Source organism: Heterodontus francisci, chromosome 7, assembly GCF_036365525.1.
Source record: "Heterodontus francisci isolate sHetFra1 chromosome 7, sHetFra1.hap1, whole genome shotgun sequence".
NCBI classification, from domain to species: domain Eukaryota; kingdom Metazoa; phylum Chordata; class Chondrichthyes; order Heterodontiformes; family Heterodontidae; genus Heterodontus; species Heterodontus francisci.
This window is the reverse complement of record NC_090377.1, coordinates 74,179,655-74,204,738: the sequence shown is the minus strand read 5'-3', so window position 1 is coordinate 74,204,738 and position 25,084 is coordinate 74,179,655. Positions and strand designations below refer to the sequence as shown.

Here is a 25,084-nt window from a genome sequence, read left to right as displayed (position 1 = left end):
AAAAACTTGGGCAGATTACTTACTCATTTTTGAAGAAAACAACAGATGAGATATGTTGTTCCAAAACTGGCATGAGTACAAATAGACAGGTCACTGAGATCTTTTAGAACAGTTCTTTTTGGGCAGTGTTGAAAAGTAATTTAACAGGCTTTCTTCAAAGACAGGAAACAAGATGAATTGACACAGTGGACTTCTTAGGATCCATCAGAGAGGCTGGAAAGCGAGCTGGGTTGTGGTCTTCTCTCCTTTTTACACTCCTTCAGCACATTTGACTTTATGAACTGCTCACTCCAGAAGTTAACACACACACTGACCCACAACCAAAAAGCTTGTGAGTTTTCTGCCCATCCCATGTGCGCTCTGCTGTTACTGGGCTTGTCCAATCAAGGGACGCTGGTCATTTCTCTGCCCGTTACCAGGATTTCTGTTCTATCTTTAATTTGAGTCATGTGACAACCAGTAACATTGTTTCCGATCCAGTTTTTTCGGTGCCCCCTTGATGGCTCTCTTTTTTTCAAAAAAAAACTGAATAAATGTTGGACCAGTTTAACTATAAATTCCTTTAAAAAATATTTTTAACGAAAACAGAATCACTTTCATAACCATACCTATGGCAAACATTCCTTTTCACAATTGTACCTATGCAGATTTGACACCAGATTAAGTAGGTAGCATTTGGTATCATTGTATATTAAATGCAGGGGCTCCAAACTTATCCTTTGCATGGAGTCACTGCAAGGCAAACGCTGCTACTATAGGGACACTGCATTGTTAGAGTTTCCATCTTTCAGAAGAAATGCTAAAGATCCCACGACACTATTTGAAGCAGAATTCTAAGAAGAGGAATTCTGCTAGTTTATTGGCCGATGCAGCGATAGTTATATCCCTTAAAGAGTTAACTTAAGCCTGCAGAATCCATTTTATTTTAAGTGCAAGTGAAATTCAAATAAAATACTTCTGCATGTTTATACATACTATTGCTTATTCAATTAAATTACCCTTTTTTGAAACTTTGCTCTTTATTGATCAGCATATAAATATATTTGCAACAATTGCAGAGCATATACAAATTATTCCTATCTCTCTCGTACATTCCTACATGTTATGCCAAAAGCACTGGTGTTGAGAATTTATTCAAAAACACACACTCAGCAGTTCAGGAAATGCCTGCTAATTACTGTAACTGAGACATCTCCTATTCTTTGTAGGGAAGCATGGAATAGGCCAGGCCTTAATACACAATTGCCATCAATGCCAATCCATTTGAATAGTAGTGGTATGATCCAAGCGATGTAAATTACATAATGTCAGTTCTTCCTTTCCTTCACACAGAGATGGAACATTTAATGAACAGCAACCCAATCAGAACTTTCAAGATTCATCAGGCTAATGTTGGTGGATTCAAGGTCATAGGTCTGTCACGTCTATCACTGAGCTACCTATTGACAAGATTTTTTAAGGAAAGAATGAAAAAAACTTGCATTTATATAGTGCCTTTCATGTCTTCAGGACTTCCCAAAGTATTTTGCAGCCAGTGAATTACTTTTGTTGCGTTGTTATTGTTGTTTTTAGGTAAATATGGCACCAAATTGTTTACAGTATGGTCCCAAAGGCAGCAAATGAGCTAAGTGACCAGTTAGTCTTTTTAGTGGCATTACTTGAGCAATCAATGTTGGCCAGAACATTTGGGGAACTCCCTGCCCTTCTCTAAATAATGCGATCATTTACGTCCATTTGAAGAAGCAGACTGAATCTCAATTTAAATTAATATCCTATCTGACGGATACAAGAAGATTATACTGGGCATTAAGTGCATAAATGTTTTAATTTCTTTCACAACAAAAAAGATAATTGAATTTCCATCTGAAACATAGTGGCCAACCCAATGAGTATCAATCGTAAAAGCAAAACTATGTAATTTTTGAGCAATTTCCAAACAATCTTTGATGCAATAGCGTTACTTCTGATTTGCAAGCATTCTAGTGGCATCTTATCTATTTCCTAAGATCTGCACTTACACAGAAGATTGTAAGAGTTATAATACTCCTTTCTCTGATGGAGTGTAACACTGTCTCAATTTCATTTCTGTTTCCTTTAGTATCATTTCCTCACTCCCAATTAGTTCTTAATAAATGCCACCACAAATAGATAATTAACTGTCCAAAAACTGTTTCCAAAAGAAACAGAGGACAAAGATATATTAGAGGAGAAACACAGAGGGAAAGGCAAATGCAGGATGGAGAAATTTTAAAAAGCAGATGTACTTACAAAGGTCCTCACAGGAGCATTTAGAGCACAGGTCCTTCAATTTGTTGTGCTGTATCCATAAGATAGAAGTCTTTTTAATGTCGCAGATCAAGCAGTGGTAGGATGGAGATTGGCGACCATATTTCCCAAGAAAAATCAGTTATTGGCTTGGCTATGAGAATGGAAGCTAACTACACCTTAATCGTTGTCAGTTAGATCATGGAACTAGGAGTCCTTGCCGGTCCTAATGGTTGGAACTGGCCAGGAGCCTGGTTTAGTGCAAAGGGTATATTCATACATCTTAACCTCTTGGAGGTCTAATCTGTAATGCATGTTTTTAAGAATTTCCAGGTTCTAAATTCATTAAGTTAATGTCAAATAAAATATAATTGTTTTGGTTTATTGCCAAATTATGACAAAAAAATCAAAGGAAAATGAATGCATTACATTTAGAATATAAACAGAGTTCTGTGTCCATAAGATAGGAGTCCTCTTAATGCTACAGTAAATCTAGCAATCAAAAGTACATCAAACAAATTTACAAAATCAAATATGCAAACATGGTACATAGAAACATATGAACAGGAGTAGGCCATTTAGACCCTCGAGCCTGTTGCACCATTCAGCGAGATCACAGTTAATATGCGACCCAACTTTATTATACCTTTGGTTAACGATCAATCTCAAATTTAAAATTAACACCTGATTTAGCATCAACTGCTGTTTGCAGAAGAAAGTTCCAAACTTTCTACCACCCTTGCATGAAGAAGTGTTTCCTAATTTCACTCCTAAAATTCTTCCTCTGGCTATAATTTTTAGGCTACGCTCCCTAGTCCTAGACTACCCAACCAGTGGAAATAGTTTCTTTTTATCTACCCTATCTGTCCCCCTTAATCATGAAAACTTCAATCAAATCACTGCTTAACTTCTAAGTTCTCTAGTTTATGTAATCTCTCCTCATAATTTAATTATTGGAGTCCAGGAATAATTCTGATAAACCTATGCTGTGTTCCTTCCAAAGCCAAGAGATCCTTCCTAAGATGTGGTGCCCAGAACTGCTCATAATATTCCAGGTGTGGCCTAACTAGGGCTTTGTACAGCTGGAATATTCTAGTCCTCTAGGTATAAAGGCCAGCACCCCATTAGCCTTTTTGATTATTTTCTGTATCTGTTTATGACATTTTAATGATCTGTGTACATGGACCCCAACTCTCTTTGGAGCTTCACTGCTTCTAGTTTTTCACCACTGAGAAAATAATCTGATCTATCCTTTTTAGGTCCAAAGTGGATGACTTCACATTTGCTTACATTGAAATCCATTTGCCACAGTTTTGCGCATTCACTTAATCTATTGTTAAGATCCTATAGTTTTTTTCTCGGGAAGAATGCAGTGTGCCTTTAAGGCTGGAAAAGGAGCCGTACTGCTTTAAGAACCAGCAAGCCTCAGGAGTTAGAGAGAGTGCATTTTGGTTGCCGTTGAATACAACCATACAAAGAGGGAACCAAACAGCTTCAAAGAATGCATCCTGGTTACCCAGCAACAGCCATTCAGAGACCAAGGACTGGATATACAATGTTGCAATTATCTTTTGAACTGGCTTTTTAGTTGAAACAGACTGTTCTAACTGGGAAAACAGACAGACTGCTGTGTGTTAGCACCTGAAAGGTGAGCTCTCAGACCATTTAAACTGAAGGAAGAGAATTTAGTCTGTTTATTATTCTCTCTCAAAATTCTAAAAAGTCAAGCCAAAACAGAGATCTCTGATAATTTAAACTGAAGGAAAGGAAGTTAGACTGTGCCAATCCTTTATCCCTCAAAAAAATTCTAAAGCCAAATTGATTCATTAAAAAGTGTTTGCGAGTTGTTAATTGTTGAAATTCATGCCTGGAGAAGGAAAGCGTCACTTACTGTTGAATTAGACTACGGACTGTTCTACTGTTGAAGAACCTTTTTTTCTCCCCCATTGGATGGCTGTGAGCACTTGAAGCAACCTTGGACTGTTCCACATCAGCAGGGGCGTAAATCTGCAAGGACTCTAATTTTTTCTACTTCAAATGTTGTTTATAACTTAGTAGTGTTTAAGAATTTAGTTTTTCTAATTAAACAGTTAATTTGTTGATCTAAAGACACCTGGTTTGATTAGCCTCATTCGGGAGCTAATAGATGGTACAATTTGGCTGGGTCTGTCTTTAAATTTAGAAAGTTTAAAATGATATGTTGGGCGATCTGTGGAGGGACGGGATTGAATTAACAGTGCGTTTTTCCCACCACAATCAGAATTGTATATTTTGATTGGGGGCTTTGACTGGAGCGGTCGGTTGTAACACTATTAATATCTCTGTAATCTTATGCCTCCATCTACACTGCTCACAATGCTGCCTGTCTTTACATCATCAGCAAATTTGATATGTGGCTTTCTATCCCATCATCTAAGTCGTTAATAAATCCAATAAATAATTGCAGTCCCAACACAGATCCTTGTGGGACATCACTAGTCACATCCTGAAAATTGGGGTACTTGCCCATTTCCCTACTCTCTGTCTCCTGCCACTCAGCCAATTACCTAACCAGGTCAATAATTTTCCTTCAATTCCATGAGCATCAACTAATTTTCCTTCCATTCTATGGTAGGATGTTCACTATGGGTTTCTGATTTCCCATACATTGGTTTCTTGATTTAATCCAAACCATCAATGGGGATGGCAAACAAGAGTCGTCAAGATTGACATATTCATGTTTATAGTCATACAGTGTCAAGGCAGTGTGTGTATTTGTGTGTATGGGAGTGGTTCCATGCCCGTCCCTCTCTACACAACATTCAACTCACACATGCCTACCATCTTTTGTGCAGTACACACTCTACACACAGATTGTCCCTTCACTCACTTCCTCTAATATAGAAACCAAAGAATTGTAGTTATCCATTGAAATCTGTGCCAGCATAGAGATAAAGCTCTATGGGATACAGTATCCTACAAACTTACCCGGATTCCATTTGCTTAACACTGAGTTTAGACCCAATAATTTAAATCGGCTCAGCGAATGACTTGAATTTTTTCAAACACTCCCAATCCTAGTCAAATCTGTGGTGCTCTCCATTAGCAGATTATATCCATCTGCTTTGAAGAATTATAGATTGCAAAAAGATGTACAAATAAAAATGCCATTCAGTTGACACAAACAGAAATGAACTGCTGTGGTGCTTTGTCAGTACAGTCGGCTGCGTCCCCCTCCTCGTCCTCTACCTCTAGATACTTTAGCACAGTCATTCTTTTGAGATTTTCTGTGCCGTTCAACTTTAATCCAATCTCCTTCATTAGGTTTGCTTTGCCTCTCCTCACCTGTGTCTTTTCTACTGTTAACACTAGTAGCTGATACCTCTGGGACTGTACTAATAGCTGTATCTAAATGTTGCTGAAATCGCTTATGTATGTTTCTATCAGGGCCCCATGACTTAGCATGATGAGAACGGGTGGACTGAGAAAACCTCTTTTCTGATGGTTGACAGCCAGAGTAATGTCCGACAGGTGAGCTTTTGCTTCTCTCCCTGCCATATTCCTTCTTTTTGTTCCCCGTTCCACTACCACGTATGAATATTGGGCTAACTCCTTTTCTACTAATGTGGTTTAATCCCTCAGAACTAGTTGTTTTATTAAACAAAAAGTCATTGGAATCATTACTATTATCGCCACTGCTTTGTCTGCTGTTGATATGGTCTCTTTCCAAAATGCTGTTGGAGGCTGTGCTTGATAGGCTGCTTCCCTCTGAGCTCAGATGTACTGCAGAAAGGCGACTGCTTAACCCTGGTGTTGTAGGTGATGGGCTTGAGCTTCGTCTGGTTTGAGCCAGAGTAGTATTACTGATGTGATATCTGCTAGGGCTCTGCACCCGTCTTACAACGGCAGCATAAGTATCTTGATTATCAAATAACGTGAAAAATTGAGGTAGTGTAATGGAACTGGAAGCACTATGGTTAGGCGGTAAAATTGCACAATATTGTGGAGAGTCGCTTGTAGATATTTTGCACAACTTTAAAGCATTGAACCACTGTTGACGAATATCTGGAATACAAGAACATGTACAAAAGGTATTGTCAATCCAGCATCTGAAATCAGTGATTTTGAAGATTACATTTCTGCAAAGGAAATCTTTTTTATCTATTAGAATTTGACTTGTTAATCAAGTATTCTTTTTCATAAAGGCAAATTTGCCTTCTAAAAGTCATGGTGAGATGATGAAGAAACAACTGTAAATGTATTAGGCTATTTATGCACTTCTTTTTTCTTCTTCTTCTTTGGCCTCCTTGTCTCGAGAGACAATGGGTAAGTGCCTAGAGGTATGGTTTGTGAAGCAAGTGTTCTTTTTCATAAAGGCAAATTTGCCTTCCTGAAGTCATGGTGAGATGATGAAGAAATAACTGTAAATGTATTAGGCTATTTATGCACTTCATATCTTTTTAATCCCTATAGTCATCATTAGCATTTGCTCAATCAAAAGCTCTGGATCATAGCAACCTGGAACAAGTGATCAGTGGATGGGCTGAAGAAAAGTTGTTTATAGGCATGTATAATGTTACTTCATTAAGATTTCACTGTTTAGGAGAATCTGCCCCATCTATTTCATGAACAGTATATTTGTATTATATAAATTGCAACTGTTTGTTTTTTTAAATAAAGATTGAACCATAGTTGCTCCTGTAAATGTCTTCTCTACTTTTTATAAAGTTTAAAAAATTTATATTCTAGATTTTGAGCAACTATATAAAATATAAGCTTCCTACAACAATAATTTCTCATCAATAAACAGAAGAATAACTGATTTGTACAAAAATCGTACTGTCCTGAGAGAATGAACAGTCTATGTCTAAGGAAATTGATATAAATTCTTCAGAGATGGCATTACGTTAAAGACATTTGTCCACTTGGTAATGTTATTCTGATTTCTACCATAATATGTCAATACTATAATGTGCTAGCAAAATAATTTCCATAACTCCTTAACATGATCATAAACCTATAATATGCACTGAAGTCTAAGCTCCAGTGATAATTCTTCATGAGAAGATAAACTGGGTAATTTTGTGTGCATATAAAAACTTCTGTAGCTGACTTGTCATAACTAGAGCACTGCACAAAGAATTAAGGCAGGGAAAGCAGCACTACTGTCACATTGTGCTTAAGGTTTCTGATAACTTATATCTAGTTATGTTACATACTTTAATTGCAGTGATAAATGGAAGTTGAAAAAACACATGATACAGCTACGGCCGTCCATGTCTCCGCTTTAAAGACGTCTGCAAACACGACATGAAGTCCTGTGACATTGATCACAAGTTGTGGGAGTCAGTTGCCAGCGTTCGCCAGAGCTGGCGGGCAGCCATAAAGGTGGGGCTAAAGTGTGGCGAGTTGAAGAGACTTAGCAGTTGGCAGGAAAAAAGATAGAGGCGCAAGGAGAGAGCCAACAGTGTAACAGCCCCGACAAACAAATTTTTCTGCAGCACCTGTGGAAGAGTCTGTCACTCTAGAATTGGCCTTTATAGACACTCTAGGCGCTGCTCCACATACCACTGACCACCTCCAGGCGCTTACCCATTGTCTCTCGAGACAAGGAGGCCAAAGAAGTTTCTACATACACACAAAATTCATGCACTTTTCAAAAACAATTGCCTCAATTTCCTTATCCTTCCTATCATGAAGCTGACAACCAAAATTGCAGTTCCATTGGAAGGAGCAGCCTTATCCAAGTGACTTTCTTTCTTTAAGGCAGAAAATGGGACCAACACAACTGAGCCCAATCGTAGTTTCACCTTCTGTCCACATACACATGCACACGATTATGAGAGCTCGTTGGATAGCTCTTACATGTTGAGGCCAATTAGTGTCCTCAAGCTAGGATTTTAGTACCACAGCCCATTGTGAATTTATCAACTGAGCCAACGTCCTTCATAATGCGATGCCAGATCAAGAAGCCTTCCTTTTCTGAAGGCACTGCCTCCCTCACTGAGGTACAATTCCACAGCCTGTGATCATACTGCAGTATCTTTCTCAAACAGCCAATAGTGCATGACCCATGATAGTGATTGCAAACAGGCTTTTGGAGGGGTCAGTGTCCAGTGATCAGGAGCAGTAGTATTGGTCATTCTCACCCCACCAGCAAACCCACTGCCCCCAACTACATAAAGATTTTACAGTCCTTTGAAGGGCCTCTACTGCTGCTCTGGCAGAAATCAGCAAGCTCAGAGTCTGGGAATCAAATCTGGGACCTTGCTGATCTGTATGGCTCATCAGTGGAGACTTTACTGCTGTATCATTAGTTTTCATGCACACAAAAAAGCTTTTTTTTATGCTGTTCATAGTACTAACTCAATTCTCCTTCAAGTATATGAGGGAATCTTTGCGAGCATGTATAAATCATTTACATGATAATTATTTTTTCCTATCCCTCTCTCAAATGCATTGGCTCTATGCTAGGATATAGATCCATGGAAATCAACAGTTTTCCAGTACCTCAGCCATTCTTCTTAAATAAGCCAAGACAGTGGCTCAGGGGATTTCCTCAGGGATTTGTCCAATCATCTGACACAACTTTTCCTTATTTAAGGAGATATACTTGCATTGGAGGCAGTTCAGAGAAGGTTCACGTTTTTTTATTCATTCATGGGATGTGGGCGTCACTGGCCGACATTTATTGTCCATCCCTAATTGCCCTTGAGAAGGTGGTAGTGAGCCATCTTCTTGAGCTGCTGCAGTCCATTGATGTAGGTACACGCACAGTGCTGTTAGGGAACAAGTTCCAGGATTTTCACCCAGCAACAGTGAAGGAACAGCGATATAGTCCCGAGTCAGGGTGGCGTGTGACTTGGAGGGAAATTGCAGGTGGTGATGTTCCCATGTATCTGCTACTTTCTAAGTGGTAGAGGTCGCAGTTTTGGAGGGTGCTGTCAAAGGAGCGTTGCTGAGTTGGTGCAGCGCATCTTGAGGGAGTGAATGTTTAAGGTGGTGGATAGGGTGCCAATCAAGTAGGCTGCTTTGTCCTGGATGGTGTTGAACTTCTTGAGTGTTGTTGGAGCTGCACCCATCCAGGCAAGTGGAGATTATTCGATCATGCTCCCAACTTGTGCCTTGGATAGATTTTGGGGATTCAGCAGAATTCCCAGCCTCTCCCAGTTTGTCATCAATGGTGACTTCCTGATGTTGATGGTGGGGTATTCAGCAGTTAATTCCGTTGAACGTCAAGGGGAGATGGTTAGACTCTTTCTTGTTGGTGATGGCCTGGCAGCTGTGTGGGTCAAATGTCACTACCACTCATCAGCCCAAGCCTGAATGTTGTTCAGATCTTGCTGCATGTGGGCACGGACTGCTTCAGTATATGAGGGGTTGCAAATGGTACTGAACACTGTGCAATCATCGGCGAACATCCCCACTTCTGACCTTATGTTGGAGGAAAGGTCATTGATGAAGCAGGTGAAGATGGTTGGGCCTAGGACACTACCTTACGGAACTCCTGCCGTGATGTCCTGAAGCTGAGATGATTGACCTCCAACAACCACAACCATCTTCCTTTGTGCCTGGTATGACTTCAACCAGTGGAGATTTTTCCGTCGATTCCCACTGACTTCATTTTTGTTAAGGCTCCTTGAAGCCACACTTGGTCAAATGCTGCCTTGATTCCTGGAATGAGGGGGTTGTCTTATGAGGAGAAGTTGAGCAGGTTGGGCCTTTACTCATTGGAGTTTAGAAGATTGAGTGGTAATCTTCTTGAAACATATAAGATTTTGAGGGGCTTGACAGGGTAGATGCTGACAGGATGTTTCCTCTCATGGGGGAATCTAAAACTAGGGGGTATAGTTTCAGAATAAGGGGTCACCCATTTAAGAAGGAGATGAGGAGGAATTTCTTCTCTCAGAGGGCTGTAAATCTTTGGAATTCTCTACCCTAGAAAGCTGTGGAGGCTGGGTCATTGAATATATTCAAAACTGAGATAGACAAATTTTTGAACTATAGGGGAGTCAAGAGTTAAGGGTAACAGGCAGGAAAATGGAGTTGAGGCCAAGATCAGATCAGCCATCAACTTATCGAATAGCAGAGCAGGTTCGAGGGGCTGTGTGGTCTACTCCTCTCCTATTTCTTATGCTCTTATGGAACTTCAGGAGATTGGAGGAAACCCATTTACACAGTTTATCTGGGGTTTTCTTTTGAGTCAAGTATCGGGAGAACCCCTGAGGAAATTCCCAGCATGAATGTCAGCATCAATTTGGGGGCATCACAACTAAACTTATCCCTGATGTACATGCAGGAACACTTTCTGGCATTGTTTATTTTGATATGGATTAGTGACATCAAAATCAATTGCACTATAATATTGTTGGATTTCCTCCAATTCTAGAAAGTACAGTTTAACGGTTTCAATAAATGACTTACTTGACTGGCACTTGCTCTGAAACTTGTTTTCTGTGTTTGCTGACGTGGCTTGGATAACTAGCACCACCTCCTTCATTTCTGTATTCAAAGTATTCAGTTTAACGGTGTGATTGTGCTTAGTTGTTTTTGGAGCTTTGACATCATTCTGTTGAATAATTTTCAATAGAAAACATTTCAGAGACATCTTAGACACTCTGACCATGATTTTTGAAATATACTCTGATATCTTTTTTAGTAGATTTAAACCCAACATTTCCCCTCTTCCCCCACCCCCCCCCCCCCCCCCCACCCCGCACCACCACCGAAGATAGTGCCTCATGCTGAGGTACAGTCCACTGGTGCCAGTTCTCCTCTGATATCTTGTCCAAGGAAATCGTCTTTATGCATGAGCCTAGAAATTGAATCTGCTATCCAACTATGGTGGGGTGGAAGGGGGAGGGAGAGAGAAGGATGGGGAAGCCTGACCCTATCTTTGTCCAGTATTTGCATTTGTGCATTTGCCAAATGTAGTGCCTTAGGGATCAAACTTGGAATCTACCTGATTGCTGGCTCAATACTGAATTCCATATATGGTGCACTGACCCACTGTGCCCTCAGGGAACATTAACTTCTCCTGCTAAGTAATTATGCACTACCTTTAGATTCACCAGACTCAAATTGTATTTGCATATCCAGAAGACAAAGTGGCCCAAGCAAAAATTATTTGAAATAATGTATTCTCAGAACTTCTGATGACATCATGATCTGGCAAGTGCTAATCTGATAAATCCCCAGGCCCAGATGAGATGTATCCCATGAGATGTGAGGCAAGGGAGGAAATAGCAGGGGCTCTGAGACAAATTTTCAAATCCTCTCTGGCCACAGGAGAGTTACCAGAGGACTGGGGGACAGCGAATGTGGTACCATAATTCAAGAAGGGTAGCAAGGATAAACCAGGTAATTACAGGCTGGTGAGTCTAACATCAGTGGTAGGGAAATTATTTGAAAAAATTCTGAGGGACAGGATTAATCTCCACTTGGAGGGGCAGGGATTAATCAGGGATAGTCAGCATGGATTTGTCAGGGGGAGATCGTGTCTAACTAAATTGATTGAATTTTTCAAGGAGATGACTAGATGTGTAGATGAGGGTAAAGCAGTTGATGTAGTCTACATGGACTTCAGTAAGGCTTTTGATAAGGTCCCGCGTGGGAGATTGGTTAAGAAAGTAAGAGCCCATGGGATCCAGGGCAATTTGGCAAATTGGATCCAAAACTGGCTTAGTGGCAGGAGGCAGAGGGTGATGGTCGAGGGTTGTTTCTGCGAGTGAAATCCTGTGACCAGTGGTGTACCGTAGGGATTGAGACCTTGCTGTTTGTAGTGTACATTAACGATTTAGACGTGAATATAGGAGGTATGATCAGTAAGTTCGCAGATGACACGAAAATTGGTGATGTCTTAAATAGTGCGGAGGAAAGCCTTAGATAACAGGACGATATAGATGGGATGGTTAGATGGGCTGGTAAGATGGGCGGAGCAGTGGCAAATGGAATTTAATCCTGAGAAGTGTGAGGTGATGCATTTTGGGAGGACTAACAAGGCAAGGGAATATACAATGGATGGTAGGACCCCAGGAAATACAGAGGGACCTTGGTGTACTTGTCCATAGATCACCGAAGGCAGCAGAACAGGTAGATAAGGTGGTTAGGAAGGCATATGGGATACTTGCCTTTATTAGCCAAGGCATAGAATATAAGAGCAGGGAGGTTATGATGGAGCAGTATAAAACGCTAGCTAGGCCACAGCTGGAGTACTGTGTACTGTTCTGGGCACCACATTATAGGAAGGATGTGATTGCAGTAGAGAGGGTACAGAGGAGATTCACCAGGATGTTGCCTGGGCTGGAGCGTTTCAGCTATGAAGAGAGACTGAAAAGGCAAGGGTTGTTTTCCTTAGAGCAGAGAAGGCTGAGGGGGGACTATATTCAGGTATACAAAATTATGAGGGGCATTGATAGATTAGATAGGAAGAAACTTTTTCCCTTGGCGGAGGGGTCAATAACTAGGGGGCATAGATATAAGATAAGGGGCAGGAGGGTTAGATGGGATTTGAGGAAAAATTATTTCACCCAGAGGGTGGTTGGAATCTGGAACACACTGCCTGAAGAGGTGGTAGAGGCAGGAACCATCACAACATTTAAAAAGTATTTAGATGAGCACTTGAAACGCCATAGCATACAAGGCTATGGGCCAAGTGCTGGAAAATGGGATTAGAATAGGTAGATGCTTAATGGCCAGCACAGACACAATGGGCCAAAGGGCCTGTTTCTGTCCTGCATGACTCTATGACTCTAATCGGGGATTTTGAGACCTCATTGTCAATTTTTGCAAATTTATTTCCTTGCAGAACTAGACAGAAAAAACCACATATACTTCATACAATTCCACAATCAGTGGAAAACAAGACTTTACAATGTACTTTGCATCGGTATTCACCGAGGAGAGGGACATGACGGATGTTGAGGTTAGGGACAGATGTTTGATTACTCTTGGTCAAGTCGGCATAAGGAGGGAGGAAGTGTTGGGTATTCTAAAAGGCATTAAGGTGGTCAAGTCCCCAGGTCCGGATGGAATCTATCCTCGGTTACTGTGGGAAGCGAGAGAGGAAATAGTTGGGGCCTTAACAGATATCTTTGCAACATCCTTAAACACGGGTGAGGTCCCGGAGGACTGGAGAATTGCTAATGTTGTCCCCTTGTTTAAGAAGGGTAGCAGGGATAATCCAGGTAATTATAGACCGGTGAGCCTGACGTCAGTGGTAGGGAAGCTGCTGGAGAAGATACTGAGGGATAGGATCTATTCCCATCTGGAAGAAAATGGGCTTATCAGTGATAGGCAACATGGTTTTGTGCAGGGAAGGTCATGTCTTACCAACTTAATAGAATTCTTTGAGGAAGTGACAAAGTTGATTGATGAGGGAAGGGCTGTAAATGTCATATACATGGACTTCAGTAAGGCGTTTGATAAGGTTCCCCATGGTAGGCTGATGGAGAAAGTGAAGGCACATGGGGTCCAAGGTGTACTAGCGAGATGGATAAAGAACTGGCTGGGCAACAGGAGACAGAGAGTAGCAGTGGAAGGGAGTTTCTCAAAATGGAGACGTGTGACCAGTGGTGTTCCACAGGGATCCGTGCTGGGACCACTGTTGTTTGTGATATACATAAATGATTTGGAGGAAAGTATAGGTGGTCTGATTAGCAAGTTTGCAGACGACACTAAGATTGCTGGAGTAGCAGATACTGAAGGGGACTGTCAGAGAATACAGCAGAATATAGATAGACTGGAGAGTTGGGCAGAGAAATGGCAGATGGAGTTCAATCGGGGCAAATGCGAGGTGATGCATTTTGGAAGATCCAATTCAAGAGTGAACTATACAGTAAATGGAAAAGTCCTGGGGAAAATTGATGTACAGAGAGATTTGGGTGTTCAGGTCCATTGTTCCCTGAAGGTGGCAACGCAGGTCAATAGAGTGGTCAAGAAGGCATACGGCATGCTTTCCTTCATCGGACGGGGTATTGAGTACAAGAGTTGGCAGGTCATGTTACAGTTGTATAGGACTTTGGTTCGGCCACATTTGGAATACTGCGTGCAGTTCTGGTCGCCACATTACCAAAAGGATGTGGATGCTTTGGAGAGGGTGCAGAGGAGATTCACCAGGATGTTGCCTGGTATGGAGGGCGCTAGCTATGAAGAGAGGTTGAGTAGATTAGGATTATTTTCATTAGAAAGACGGAGGTTGAGGGGGGACCTGATTGAGGTGTACAAAATCATGAGAGGTATAGACAGAGTGGATAGCAAGAAGCTTTTTCCCCAGAGTGGGGGATTCAATTACAAGGGGACACGAGTTCAAAGTGAAAGGGGAAAAGTTTAGGGGGGATATGCGTGGAAATTTCTTTACGCAGAGGGTGGTGGGTGCATGGAACGCTTTGCCAGCGGAGGTGGTAGACGCGGGCACGATAGCGTCTTTTAAGATGTATCTAGACAGATACATGAATGGGCAGGAAGTAAAGAGATACAGACCCTTAGAAAACAGGTTTAGATAGAGGATTTGGATCGGCGTAGGCTTGGAGGGCCAAAGGGCCTGTTCCTGTGCTGTAATTTTTTTCTTTACAATGACCACCCCAGGAGGCACTGGTACCCTCTGTCCTTCCCCTGTAAAGTGGAGAACCTACAAGATAGATCTAGGAACATGAGCCTAGATATCTAAAATGCCAGCCCCATAACAACTTGCATTTATATCGTGCCTTAAATCTAGAATTTTTATTTAAATGGAGGCATGTTCAGAAAAAGATGTGCACCAAACCAAAGAAGGAGATATTAAGAGGGTCAGAGAGGTGAGTCTTAAAGGAGAAGAGGGCATTGAAGAGGCAGAAGGATTTAGGGTGGGGCCTCGATGGCTGAAGACACAGCTGCCAATGGTGAGGCAAAAGGAGGGGGAATGCACAAAAGACTAGAGCCAGAGGAATGGAGATTTTGGGGGTTTAGGGAATGGGTTGGTAGTGGTGGATTAGGATACAGAGATGCGGTGGAATGAAGCCATGAAGAGGCTTAAACATGAGAATGAAAATTTGAAAAATTAGAGGCATCGGCGGATCTGGGAGCAAATGGAAGTCAACAAGTATAGGAATGATGGGTGAGTAGGGCCAGGGCAGCAAAACATTGGATGAACTGAAGTTTACGGAGTGTGCTGGATGGGAGGGCAACCATTGGAATAGTCAAATCTGGAGGTGACAAAGGCATGGTCGAGGATTTCAGCAGCAGATGGGTTGAGAACGTGGAGGCTGTCAATGCTGCAGAGCTGGAAATATGTGGGATTGAGCTCAGCTGAGTGTTCAATAGGACACAGATTGTGAACAGTGAAGGAAACAACACATAAAAAAAGAGATGACTATTAAGTCACTGTAGCACTAACTCTTAGTGCGGCAGTTGGCAGGATCAGCAATTGCTAAATTACTGATCAGCTAGCTCTGCAGCCCTCCCCTGCCACCCATACTGTTCCTGCATGTGGTCACATTTGCAGACAGAATGATGGTGTTCAGCAAGTGGCCTCCTAATTGCATTTAGTCTCCCTGATGTAGAGGAAGCTGCACCATGATCAGGAAATACAGTATACTCAGTAATTGATGGCTTGCCCATAAGAAGTGTTTGGGGTTCTGAACATTGGTGTGGGAGGAAGTGAATTGCAGCTTCCATGGGGAGGTGGCACGGAAGGAGAGCAGGTAGTAGAGGTAATATATGAAAACGCCATCACTTGCAACCAGGGTGTCACAGGAAAGAATGGTCCCTCCAGAATGCAGAGAATTGTGGCTAGGGGAAGGTATGTTTGGCGAAAGCATCATATTGCAGATGGTGGAAGATGGTCTGTTAGATCTGGAGATTGGTTGGGTACAAGATGAGGTCATTTACAACTGGGAGGCACGGAAGGGATGAGAACATAAGCATGGGAAATAAGCCAGACCTGCTCGAAGGTACTGTCTACCATGGTGAATGGGAATCCATGGATGAAAAAGGGAGGACATTTTGGAAGTTCTGGTGTGGAGGTAACAACTTCAGAGCTGATGCTGCCTGACCTACTGAGTATTTCCTGATTTCATGAGGGATATTAGTATTGGGGGCTGGAACATGTTTCATTGCAGGCATCCTGTAACAATATTGCAGGTCAGGTTTAACAATGGTTAGAAAAACAGTTAAAGCTCTATCTACTCTGCTGCATGAACTGTTCATAATTTAAAAGCTATCAGATTTGAATCAGACAGAAAAAGGGAACGGGATGCTGCTGAAATCTGACCACAACAAATAGTGAGGACCTGAATTTGTATGAATAATTGCACAGGATTATTAGAACTAAATAGTAGTCCATTTCATCCTGCATGCTGTTCAGATGGAGGTAAATTCAGTTTTATAGCTAAATAAACTGCATATTTTAGTTACTGTTACTTTCACTCTAACATGGCTCTGCTCCGCATCTCATATTTTTGTGTCTACTTGATATAAAAGCGAGGTCTTACCTATGGGAGGGAAAGAAAATTGAGAGCTAACGTTGAACCAGTTCTATGTACCTTCCAGTAGTTAGTTTCAGAATTGCACTGGTAAATGCTTGAAATTGGTTTGTCAGCCACTTTGGCTGCAGAAAACTAATAGCATGGGATTGGTGGGAGGGCTGGAATGGCCCAAGAGTCATTTTAAAAGATGGTGGCAGGGAGAAAGAAATTATTTGAAGGCTGCCAAAATCACATCAGAATTAATCTCTTCAGGCTTCTCAAACTATTCTCAAAGCACTAAGTTTCAATCTTCCTTCACATACAACATATGTGGATCTTCTTAAATAAAACAAACTTCTTGTTTTCAAGACTCACCTCATAAGTAACAATACATTCGACAATCTGGTTGTCACTAACTCCCATGATCCACTTTTCCATTAGGTAGGGAGGCTGTGAAAATAGAATATTTATTAAATAGGTGAACCACTTTAAAACATGACATCACATTAAATATTTAATTTGGAACTTTTAAGAAGTGGAAGGTTCTGGACCATTCATCGTATTAAACTGATGTGAACTTCGTCCACCTTTGCCTGAATATGATGGCTTAATGTTTGTACAGGTTTTCAATATAGTGACTAGTGAAAGAACCACACAGGGTGTAATGACCATTTCTAAATAATAATTGCTAGAACAAAAGTTACTGTTTGACTCAACACCAGCACACAATTAAAGTTTTCTAGATCATTTGCACCATTACTTTTACTTTTTAAGAACAAGTAATAACACACATACTTCTGCCACAAATGTGCACAGAAATCGTGAATACTCCTTGGGTGGCTCCATTTAATTAAAAAAAATAGCATTTTGGGCTAAAATCTATTTTTCAATACAACAAAAATAAATTTAATGAACGTTTCATGGCATAAATATATTTTAAGTTAAATTCAGCTTCCTGTTCAAATGATTTGTGGTGCACTAAGCATGGAGGCAGCATTAATGAAGCTTAACATAAGAAAATAAGAAATAGGAGTAGGAGTAGGACATTCGGCCCCTCGAGCCTGCTCTGCCATTCAAGAAGACCATGCCTGATCTTCTACCTCAGTTACACCATCCCATATCCCTCGATTTCCCTAGTATCCAAAAAGCTGTAATCTCTGTCTTGATTATACTTGACAACTGAACATTCGCAGCTCTCTGCGACAGAGAATTCCAAAGGTTCACAGCCCATTGAGTAAATAAATTATTCATCAGTCCTAAACGGCTGAACCCCTAAAATGCTGTCAGTGAAATGTTATTAAACTTAGGTTAAATACCCAAGATTGTTTTCAGTATTTAGATAAAGAATCTCTTCTTTAAACATACTCAATGACTGAGCTTCCACAGCCCTCTGGCGTAGACAATTCCAAAGATTCACAACCCTCTGAGTAAAATAAATTTCTCCTCATCTCTGTCCTAAGTAGCATCCCCTTATTTTTGAAATTTCAGTAAGTGGCTGAGTTATACGGACCAAGAAAGTCTCAGCTGAGTTAACTGATCAGAGCTAGCAAAAGGATTCTGCAATTGGCCTCAGCACCCCTAAAATAGGGAGGGGAAATTTAGATAGGATCTCTGGTCCTCATCATTTTCTAGAGATCACTCTTGGCAAGCACATGTGTGTGGATATTGGCTGAGAACAGAATCCAGTTGAATGGGTGCCCTCCACCCCGAATTTAATAGCCTGCTGCCGCTCACATTCAAGATATAGACAATGGCCAATTGAGCAAGATACTGAAGAGTAACTGGCTCCCATGCAAAGAATGAACGGGTTCAGGACAGAAGTGGTGAAAAATTGACAGGAATCGTTTTAAAAACAAACTTTAGATCATGTATCTGCAGAAACCATTATGTCGTCATTTTTAAAAATAAATTAGATTGAAACTTTTCTACCTTTTGATTCTTCATTTCTAGGCTGGATGGAATAATCTGCAATTCAATCATTCCTCAGATTCCAGCTCCTTTGATCCAATGTAGATCAGAATACGGCATGAGAATCTTGGATAGATTTTGACAGTTACACCTACACGAGCTAATTAGCATTCCCATGGGTTAGGAACATAGGAGCAGGAGTAGGCCATTCAGCCCATCGAGCCTGCCCCGCCATTCAATATGATCATGGCTGATCTTCCACTTCAATGTCTTTTTCCCACACTATCCTCATATCCCCTTATGTCATTTGTATTTAGATAAAGAATCTCTTCTTTAACCAGACTCAATGACTGAGCTTCCACAGCCCTCTGGCGTAGACAATTCCAAAGATTCACAACCCTCTAGGTAAAATAAATTTCTCCTCATCTCTGTCCTAAGTAGCATCCCCTTATTTTGAAATTGTGTCCCTTGGTTCTAGACTCCCCAGACAGGGGAAACATCTTAGCTGCATCCACCCTGTCTATCCCTTTAAGTATTTTGTAGGTTTCTATGAGATCACCTCTTATTCTTCGAAACTCTAGCGAATACAGGCCCAGTTTCCCCAATCTCTCTTCATAGGACAGTCCCTTCATCCCAGGAACAAGTCTGGTAAACCTTTGTTGCTCTCCCTCTATGGCAATAATATCCTTCCTAAGGTAAGGGGACCAAAACTGCACACAGTACTCCAGGTGCAGTCTAACCAAGGTTCTATACAATTGAAGCAAGACTTCATTACTCCTGTACTCAAATCCTCTTGTGATAAAGGCTAATATAACATTAGCCGTCTTAATTGCTTGCTGCACCTGCACGTTAGCTTTCAGTGACTTATTGACGAGGACACCCAGGTCCCTTTGTACATCTACACTTTCTAATCTCTTACCATTTAAGAAATACTCTGCACATCTATTCCTCGTATCAAAATGGATAACCTAAAATTTTTCCACATTATAATCCATCTGCATGTTCTTGCCCACTCACTAAGTATGTCCAAATCCCCTTGAAGCCGCTTTGCATCTCCCTCATAACACACTTTCCCACCTAGTTTTGTGTCATCCGCAAACTTGGAAATACAACATTTGGTCCCCACATCCAAATCATTGATATATATTGTGAGCAGCTGGGGCCCAAGCACTGATCCCTGTGGTACCCCACCAGTCACAGCCTGCCAAGGCGAGAATGATCTGTTTATTCCTACTATCTGCTTTCTGCCTGTTAACCAATCCTTAATCCATATTACCTCCTATCCCATGTGCTTTAATTTTGCTAACCAACCTCCTGTGGGGGACTTTATCAAAAGTGTTCTGAAAATCCAAGTATACCACGTCCACTGACTCCCCTTTATCAATTCTGTTAGTAACATCCTCAAAAAATTTTAACAGGTTCATCAAACATGATTTCCCATTTATAAATCCATGTTGACTATGCCCAATCAGAGCATTATTACCCAAGTGTCTATTTATCACATCCTTTAAAATAGATTCTAGCATTTTCCCAACGACTGATGTAAGGCTAACAGGTCTGTAATTCCCTGTTTTCTCTCTCCCTCCCTTCTTAAACAGTTCACATATGAACTCTTACCTACATCGTCTGAAGCAATCTCGTGAAATTTTCCATCTACAAGCAAAATCTCCAGTGTACTGCAAGCCTCCTTTGGAAAGTGGATAGCTGATGATTGTATTTTCTTGAGACTAGTCATTATCATTCTCTTCCCTACCCTTGGTCTATCTTTCCATCCATTATCTGCAACTATCACTCCATCTCGGATCTCCTTTTCCTTTCTAAGTTTTGCAGCTTGCCAAATCTCCTCATTGAAATCCCTTCAGTGAAGTTTCAGTTCTCATAACACTGACACTACCCTGGCCAGTCTTGAATGATATCCTCTGTGATTATGAATGCAGTGCATTATTCTTCCTTGTCCTCCTGAACCTATATTCAGTGTTCAATGTGTTTAACCGCACTGCTTTTCCCACAACGTCTCTCCTCCCAGCTCCATAGAACTGTCCTCATTTGATTTCACTCCTAGCTGTCAGAATGCAGCCTGTTTATCTCCAGTAATTGCTTCTTTTCCCTTCACAGCAGTCACTTATGATGTTCGCCACCCCCCCGCCCCCCCACCAACACCAACACCAACACCACCCCGATTTATCCTTAGTCAGCACTTATAGCTGTCCTTCAGGGACATTATCAATAGGTACAGGGTCTTTATCCATATGTATACTAATGACACTTTCCACTACTTCTCTCAACCCCAAGGCTACATCTTTGCTGTCGGACTGCCTGCCAAATGTCAATTTGTGGATGTGTCCAAGTTCCCTTCACCTGAACCTTGTGACTGACTGCAACTCTCCTCCGGTCACTTGTTTAGGATGAATTAAATGATATGAAATGTTAGCATTCTGTTTGACCCCAAGCTGAGCTTTAAAGAGGTCAAGGGAAGTTCAGAAAAGATTTCTTTACAAATTGGGTGGTTGGAATATGGAATTCTCCACCACAGGAGTTGTTGATTCAAGGTCCATATATTATTTTCAAAGGGAATAACAGCTACCATATGAATATGGAGACAAAACAGGGATTAAAACTGAGGTAGCTGGTGTGGAGCTAAACCCTCAGAAGTCTTGAAGGATCAAATAGTCTCCTTCAATAACACAGGTCTGGATTCTGGTATAAGTCATGACGGAAGAGCGGACATGAAAAAACACTGGTGGGCAAGATAAAGGACAATCCCAAGGCATTTTATAAGTATATTAAGGGCAAGATGATAACCAGGGAAAACGTCGGGCCCATTAGGGACCAATGTGGCAATCTGTGTGTGGAGCCGGAGGACACAGGTGAGGTTTTAAATGATCACTTTTCATCTGTGTTCACTATGGAGAAGGACGATGTAGGTGTAGAGATCAGGGAGGGGGATTGTGATATACATAACAAATTAGCATTGAAAGGGAGGAAATATTAGCTGTTTTAGTGGGCATAAAAGTGGATAAATCCCCAGGCCCAGATGAGATGTTTCCCAGGCTGTTATGTGAAACAAGGGAGGAGATAGCAGGGGCTCTGACACAAATTTTCAAATCCTCTCTAGCCACAGGAGGTATCAGAGGACTGGAGGACAGCGAATGTGGTACCATTATTCAAGAAGAGTAGCAGGGATAAACCAGGTAATTGCAGGCCAGTAAGTATAACATCAGTGGTAGGGAAACTATTGGAAAAAATTCTGAGGGGCAAGATTAATCTCCACTTGGAGAGGCAGGGATTAAGCATGGATAGTCAGCATGGCTTTGTCAGAGGGAGATCATGTCTAACAAACTTGATTGAATTTTCGAGGAGGTGACTAGGTGTGTAGATGAGGGTAAAGCAGTTGATGTAGTCTACATGAACTTCAGTAAGGCTATTGATAAAGTCCCGCATGGGAGGTTGGTTAATAAGGTAAGATCCCATGGGATCCAGGGCAATTTGGCAAATTGGATCCAAAATTGGCTTAGGAGGCAGAGGGTGATGGTCGAGGGTTGTTTTTGCGAGTGGAAGCCTGTGACCAGTGGTGTACCGTAGGGATTGGTGCTGGGACCCTTGCTGTTTGTAGTGTGCATTAATGATTTAGATGTGAATATAGGAGGTATGATCAGTAAGTTCGCAGATGACACAAAAATTGGTGGTGTCGTAAATAGTGAGGAGGAAAGCCTTTGATTACAGGATGATATAGATGAGCTGGTAGGAAGGACGGAGCAGTGGCAAATGGAATTTAATCCTGAGATGTGTAAGGTGATGCATTTTGGGAGGACTAACAAGGCAAGGGAATATTCAATGGATGATAGGACCCTAGGAAGTACAGAGGGTCAGAGGGACATTGGCGTACTTGTCCACAGATCACTGAAGGCAGCAGCACAGGTCGATAAGGTGGTTACGAAGGCATTTGGGATACTTGTCTTTATTAGCTGAGGCATAGAATATAAGAGCAGGGAGGTTATGATGGAGCTGTATAAAACGCTAGTTAGGGCACAGCTGCAGTACTGTGTACAGTTCTGGGCACCACACTATAGGAAGGATGTGATGGCACTGGAGAGGGTTTAGAGGAGATTCACCAGGATGTTGCCTGGGCTGGAGCATTTCAGCTATGAAGTGAGACTGGATAGGCTAGGGTTGTTTTCCTTAGAACAGAGAAGGCTGACGGGGGAACCTGATTGAGATGTACAAAATTATGAGGGGCATTGATTGGATAGATAGGAAGAAACTTTTTCGCTTAGCGGAGGGGTCAATAACCAGGGGGCATAGATTTAAGGTAAGGGGTAGGATGTTTAGAGGGGATTTGAGGAAAACATTTTTCACCCAGAGGGTAGTTGGAATCTGGAATACACTGCCTGAAGGGGTGGTAGAGGCAGGAACCATCACAACATTTAAGAAGTATTTAGATGAGCACTTGAAATGCCATAGCATGCAAGGCTATGGGCCAAGTGCTGGAAAATGGGATTAGAATAGATAGGTGCTTAATGGCCAGCACAGACACGATGGGTCGAAGGGCCTTTTTCTGTGTCGTTCACCTCCCTAAAGTTGCCGCAAGAATTTTAGTGGGATTGTCAGCAAAGACGTCGAGTCATCTGGCGGCTGTTTGAATGTGGTGCCCACTACAGGGGATTTGTTACGTCTAAGTGAGAGATTAAAGAGAAATACAAAACCAAAGAAAAGATTATTATTTTTAAATGTACAATGTTAATTTTCTTCTGAGGGAATCAGACTCCACAACTGTACAATTAACTTTTGTGTGCCAGAGAAGTTGTTCAGCAGTATTGATCACTTACGACGTCACTAAAAACGCAGTAACTCCTGACTGTACAAGCCCGGACTTTTTTATCTGTTTATAGAGTGAGAATAGTGTGTAATTTGCCTAGGCTTACGCCATTCCAGTGATCTCTGTGCAAATTCCATTGGCGAAGATTGCAACAGTACGGCTGTGGAGGAGCAAGGTTTCACTGACAGCAATTGCCAGATTTCCACTTTTAACTGCACATGTGCAGACACAAGTTGCTGTCAGTTTTACCCAGTAATAACAGTAAGTGCTGACAGTCTTGCTGTCATTAATACAGCAAAATCTGTATCACCAAATATAATATCAATAATGGAATCATTTCTCAGATTACAACACTGGCGTATGTCAGTGATCCTGATTTGAGAAAAGTGTTTAAAATTATAATGGGACGAGACACTTTAGATAGAAATAGACTATTTTCCACAGTTGAGGGTTCAAGAATAGTTGGCTACAGATGTAGGATTAATTGTCAGACGTTTAGGAGAGAGAGCAGAAGAGTGGCTATGGAATGCATAGTTAGTGATTGAAGTAGAAACCATGTCAATTTTTAAGATAGGTTAGATAGGTGGTTGATGGAAAGTGATATAAGGAATATGGGTTCAAGGCAGCCACATGAAATTAGGTTTGCTGCTGTCATGGCGATAATCACCAACATAGACAGGGAGGACCAGTGTTGTAATTCTGTGCAATTTCCATGATGATGTACAAGCAAAATAATGCTGTTTTATTACTGTAAGAAGGAATCTTGATTTACATCGCAAGGTATTTCACAGCCAATGAATTATGCTCAGGTCACTGCTGTTTTGTAGGCAAATAAGGCAACCAATTTGTGCACAGTAAGATTCCACAAATATCAATGAGATGAATTTAACTATTCGTTGTGGTGCTTATTGAGGGATAAATGTTGACCAGCACATCAGTGGAATTTCCCTGCTCTTCTTCAAACAATTCCATGGGATCTTCTACATCCACTGGCACAGGCAGAAGGGGTCTCAGATTATGTGCTGGAGTAGGACTTGCATCCATAGCCTTCTGACTCAGAGACAAGATTTCTACCACTGAGACAATCAGACATACTGTACTATAAAATAATATTTTGCGTGGTACAGTTAAGCAGATGAATCATTGCTCTGATACACTCACACTTGGGAGCTGACACAACAAAAAGAAATAAATTCAAGCTATATATTGTTTCATTTTTATCTCCAGTAATAATTTACAAATTCTACTATAAAGCTGTGTACATAGAAACATGAAGAATATGGGGCCGAAAAATTACAGGAAATTCTAATTCTTGAAACTAGACTCTAATTTGATGACATGACACCCAACTTAATACACAAAAATGCTAAAGCACATTTTCTTAAATATTCAGCATCAAACTAATTTACACGAAATGTCTGCACAAACATCTTTACCTTGGTTATTTTAATTACATCTGTATCTTGCCTATTAACGTTAAAAGTTATATCCTTGATGTAGGTCAATGCAATATCGTCACCATCCACTTCCACATACATTTTCCATTTAGCATCCTGACAAGAACAAAAACAAGTTGTAACAGAATTGCATGAGTATGTTGTCCCATCAAAGAGAGATGGGATTTTGACATATATAAATGCCAATTGTACCTTCTTTCAAAAGTCCAATGACAAGC

The 25,084-nt window shown here is 41.2% G+C and overlaps 1 protein-coding gene across 2 annotated transcripts in view; it reads right to left on the bottom strand.

Annotated features, from left to right (window-relative positions):
* Positions 1–1,005: 1,005 nt before the first annotated feature.
* The window catches only part of LOC137372068 (mitogen-activated protein kinase kinase kinase 20-like), a 163,964-nt gene continuing 139,885 nt past the window's right edge, over positions 1,006–25,084 (bottom strand). For both annotated transcript variants that reach the window (XM_068035428.1, XM_068035429.1), the window contains 4 exons: positions 24,846–24,962; positions 17,061–17,135; positions 10,669–10,813; positions 1,006–6,309 (listed from right to left, as the gene is read on the bottom strand). In XM_068035428.1, coding sequence (XP_067891529.1) covers positions 5,456–6,309; positions 10,669–10,813; positions 17,061–17,135; positions 24,846–24,962 — 1,191 coding nt within the window. In that variant the 3' untranslated portion in view covers positions 1,006–5,455. The remainder of the gene's footprint in view (positions 6,310–10,668; positions 10,814–17,060; positions 17,136–24,845; positions 24,963–25,084) is intronic.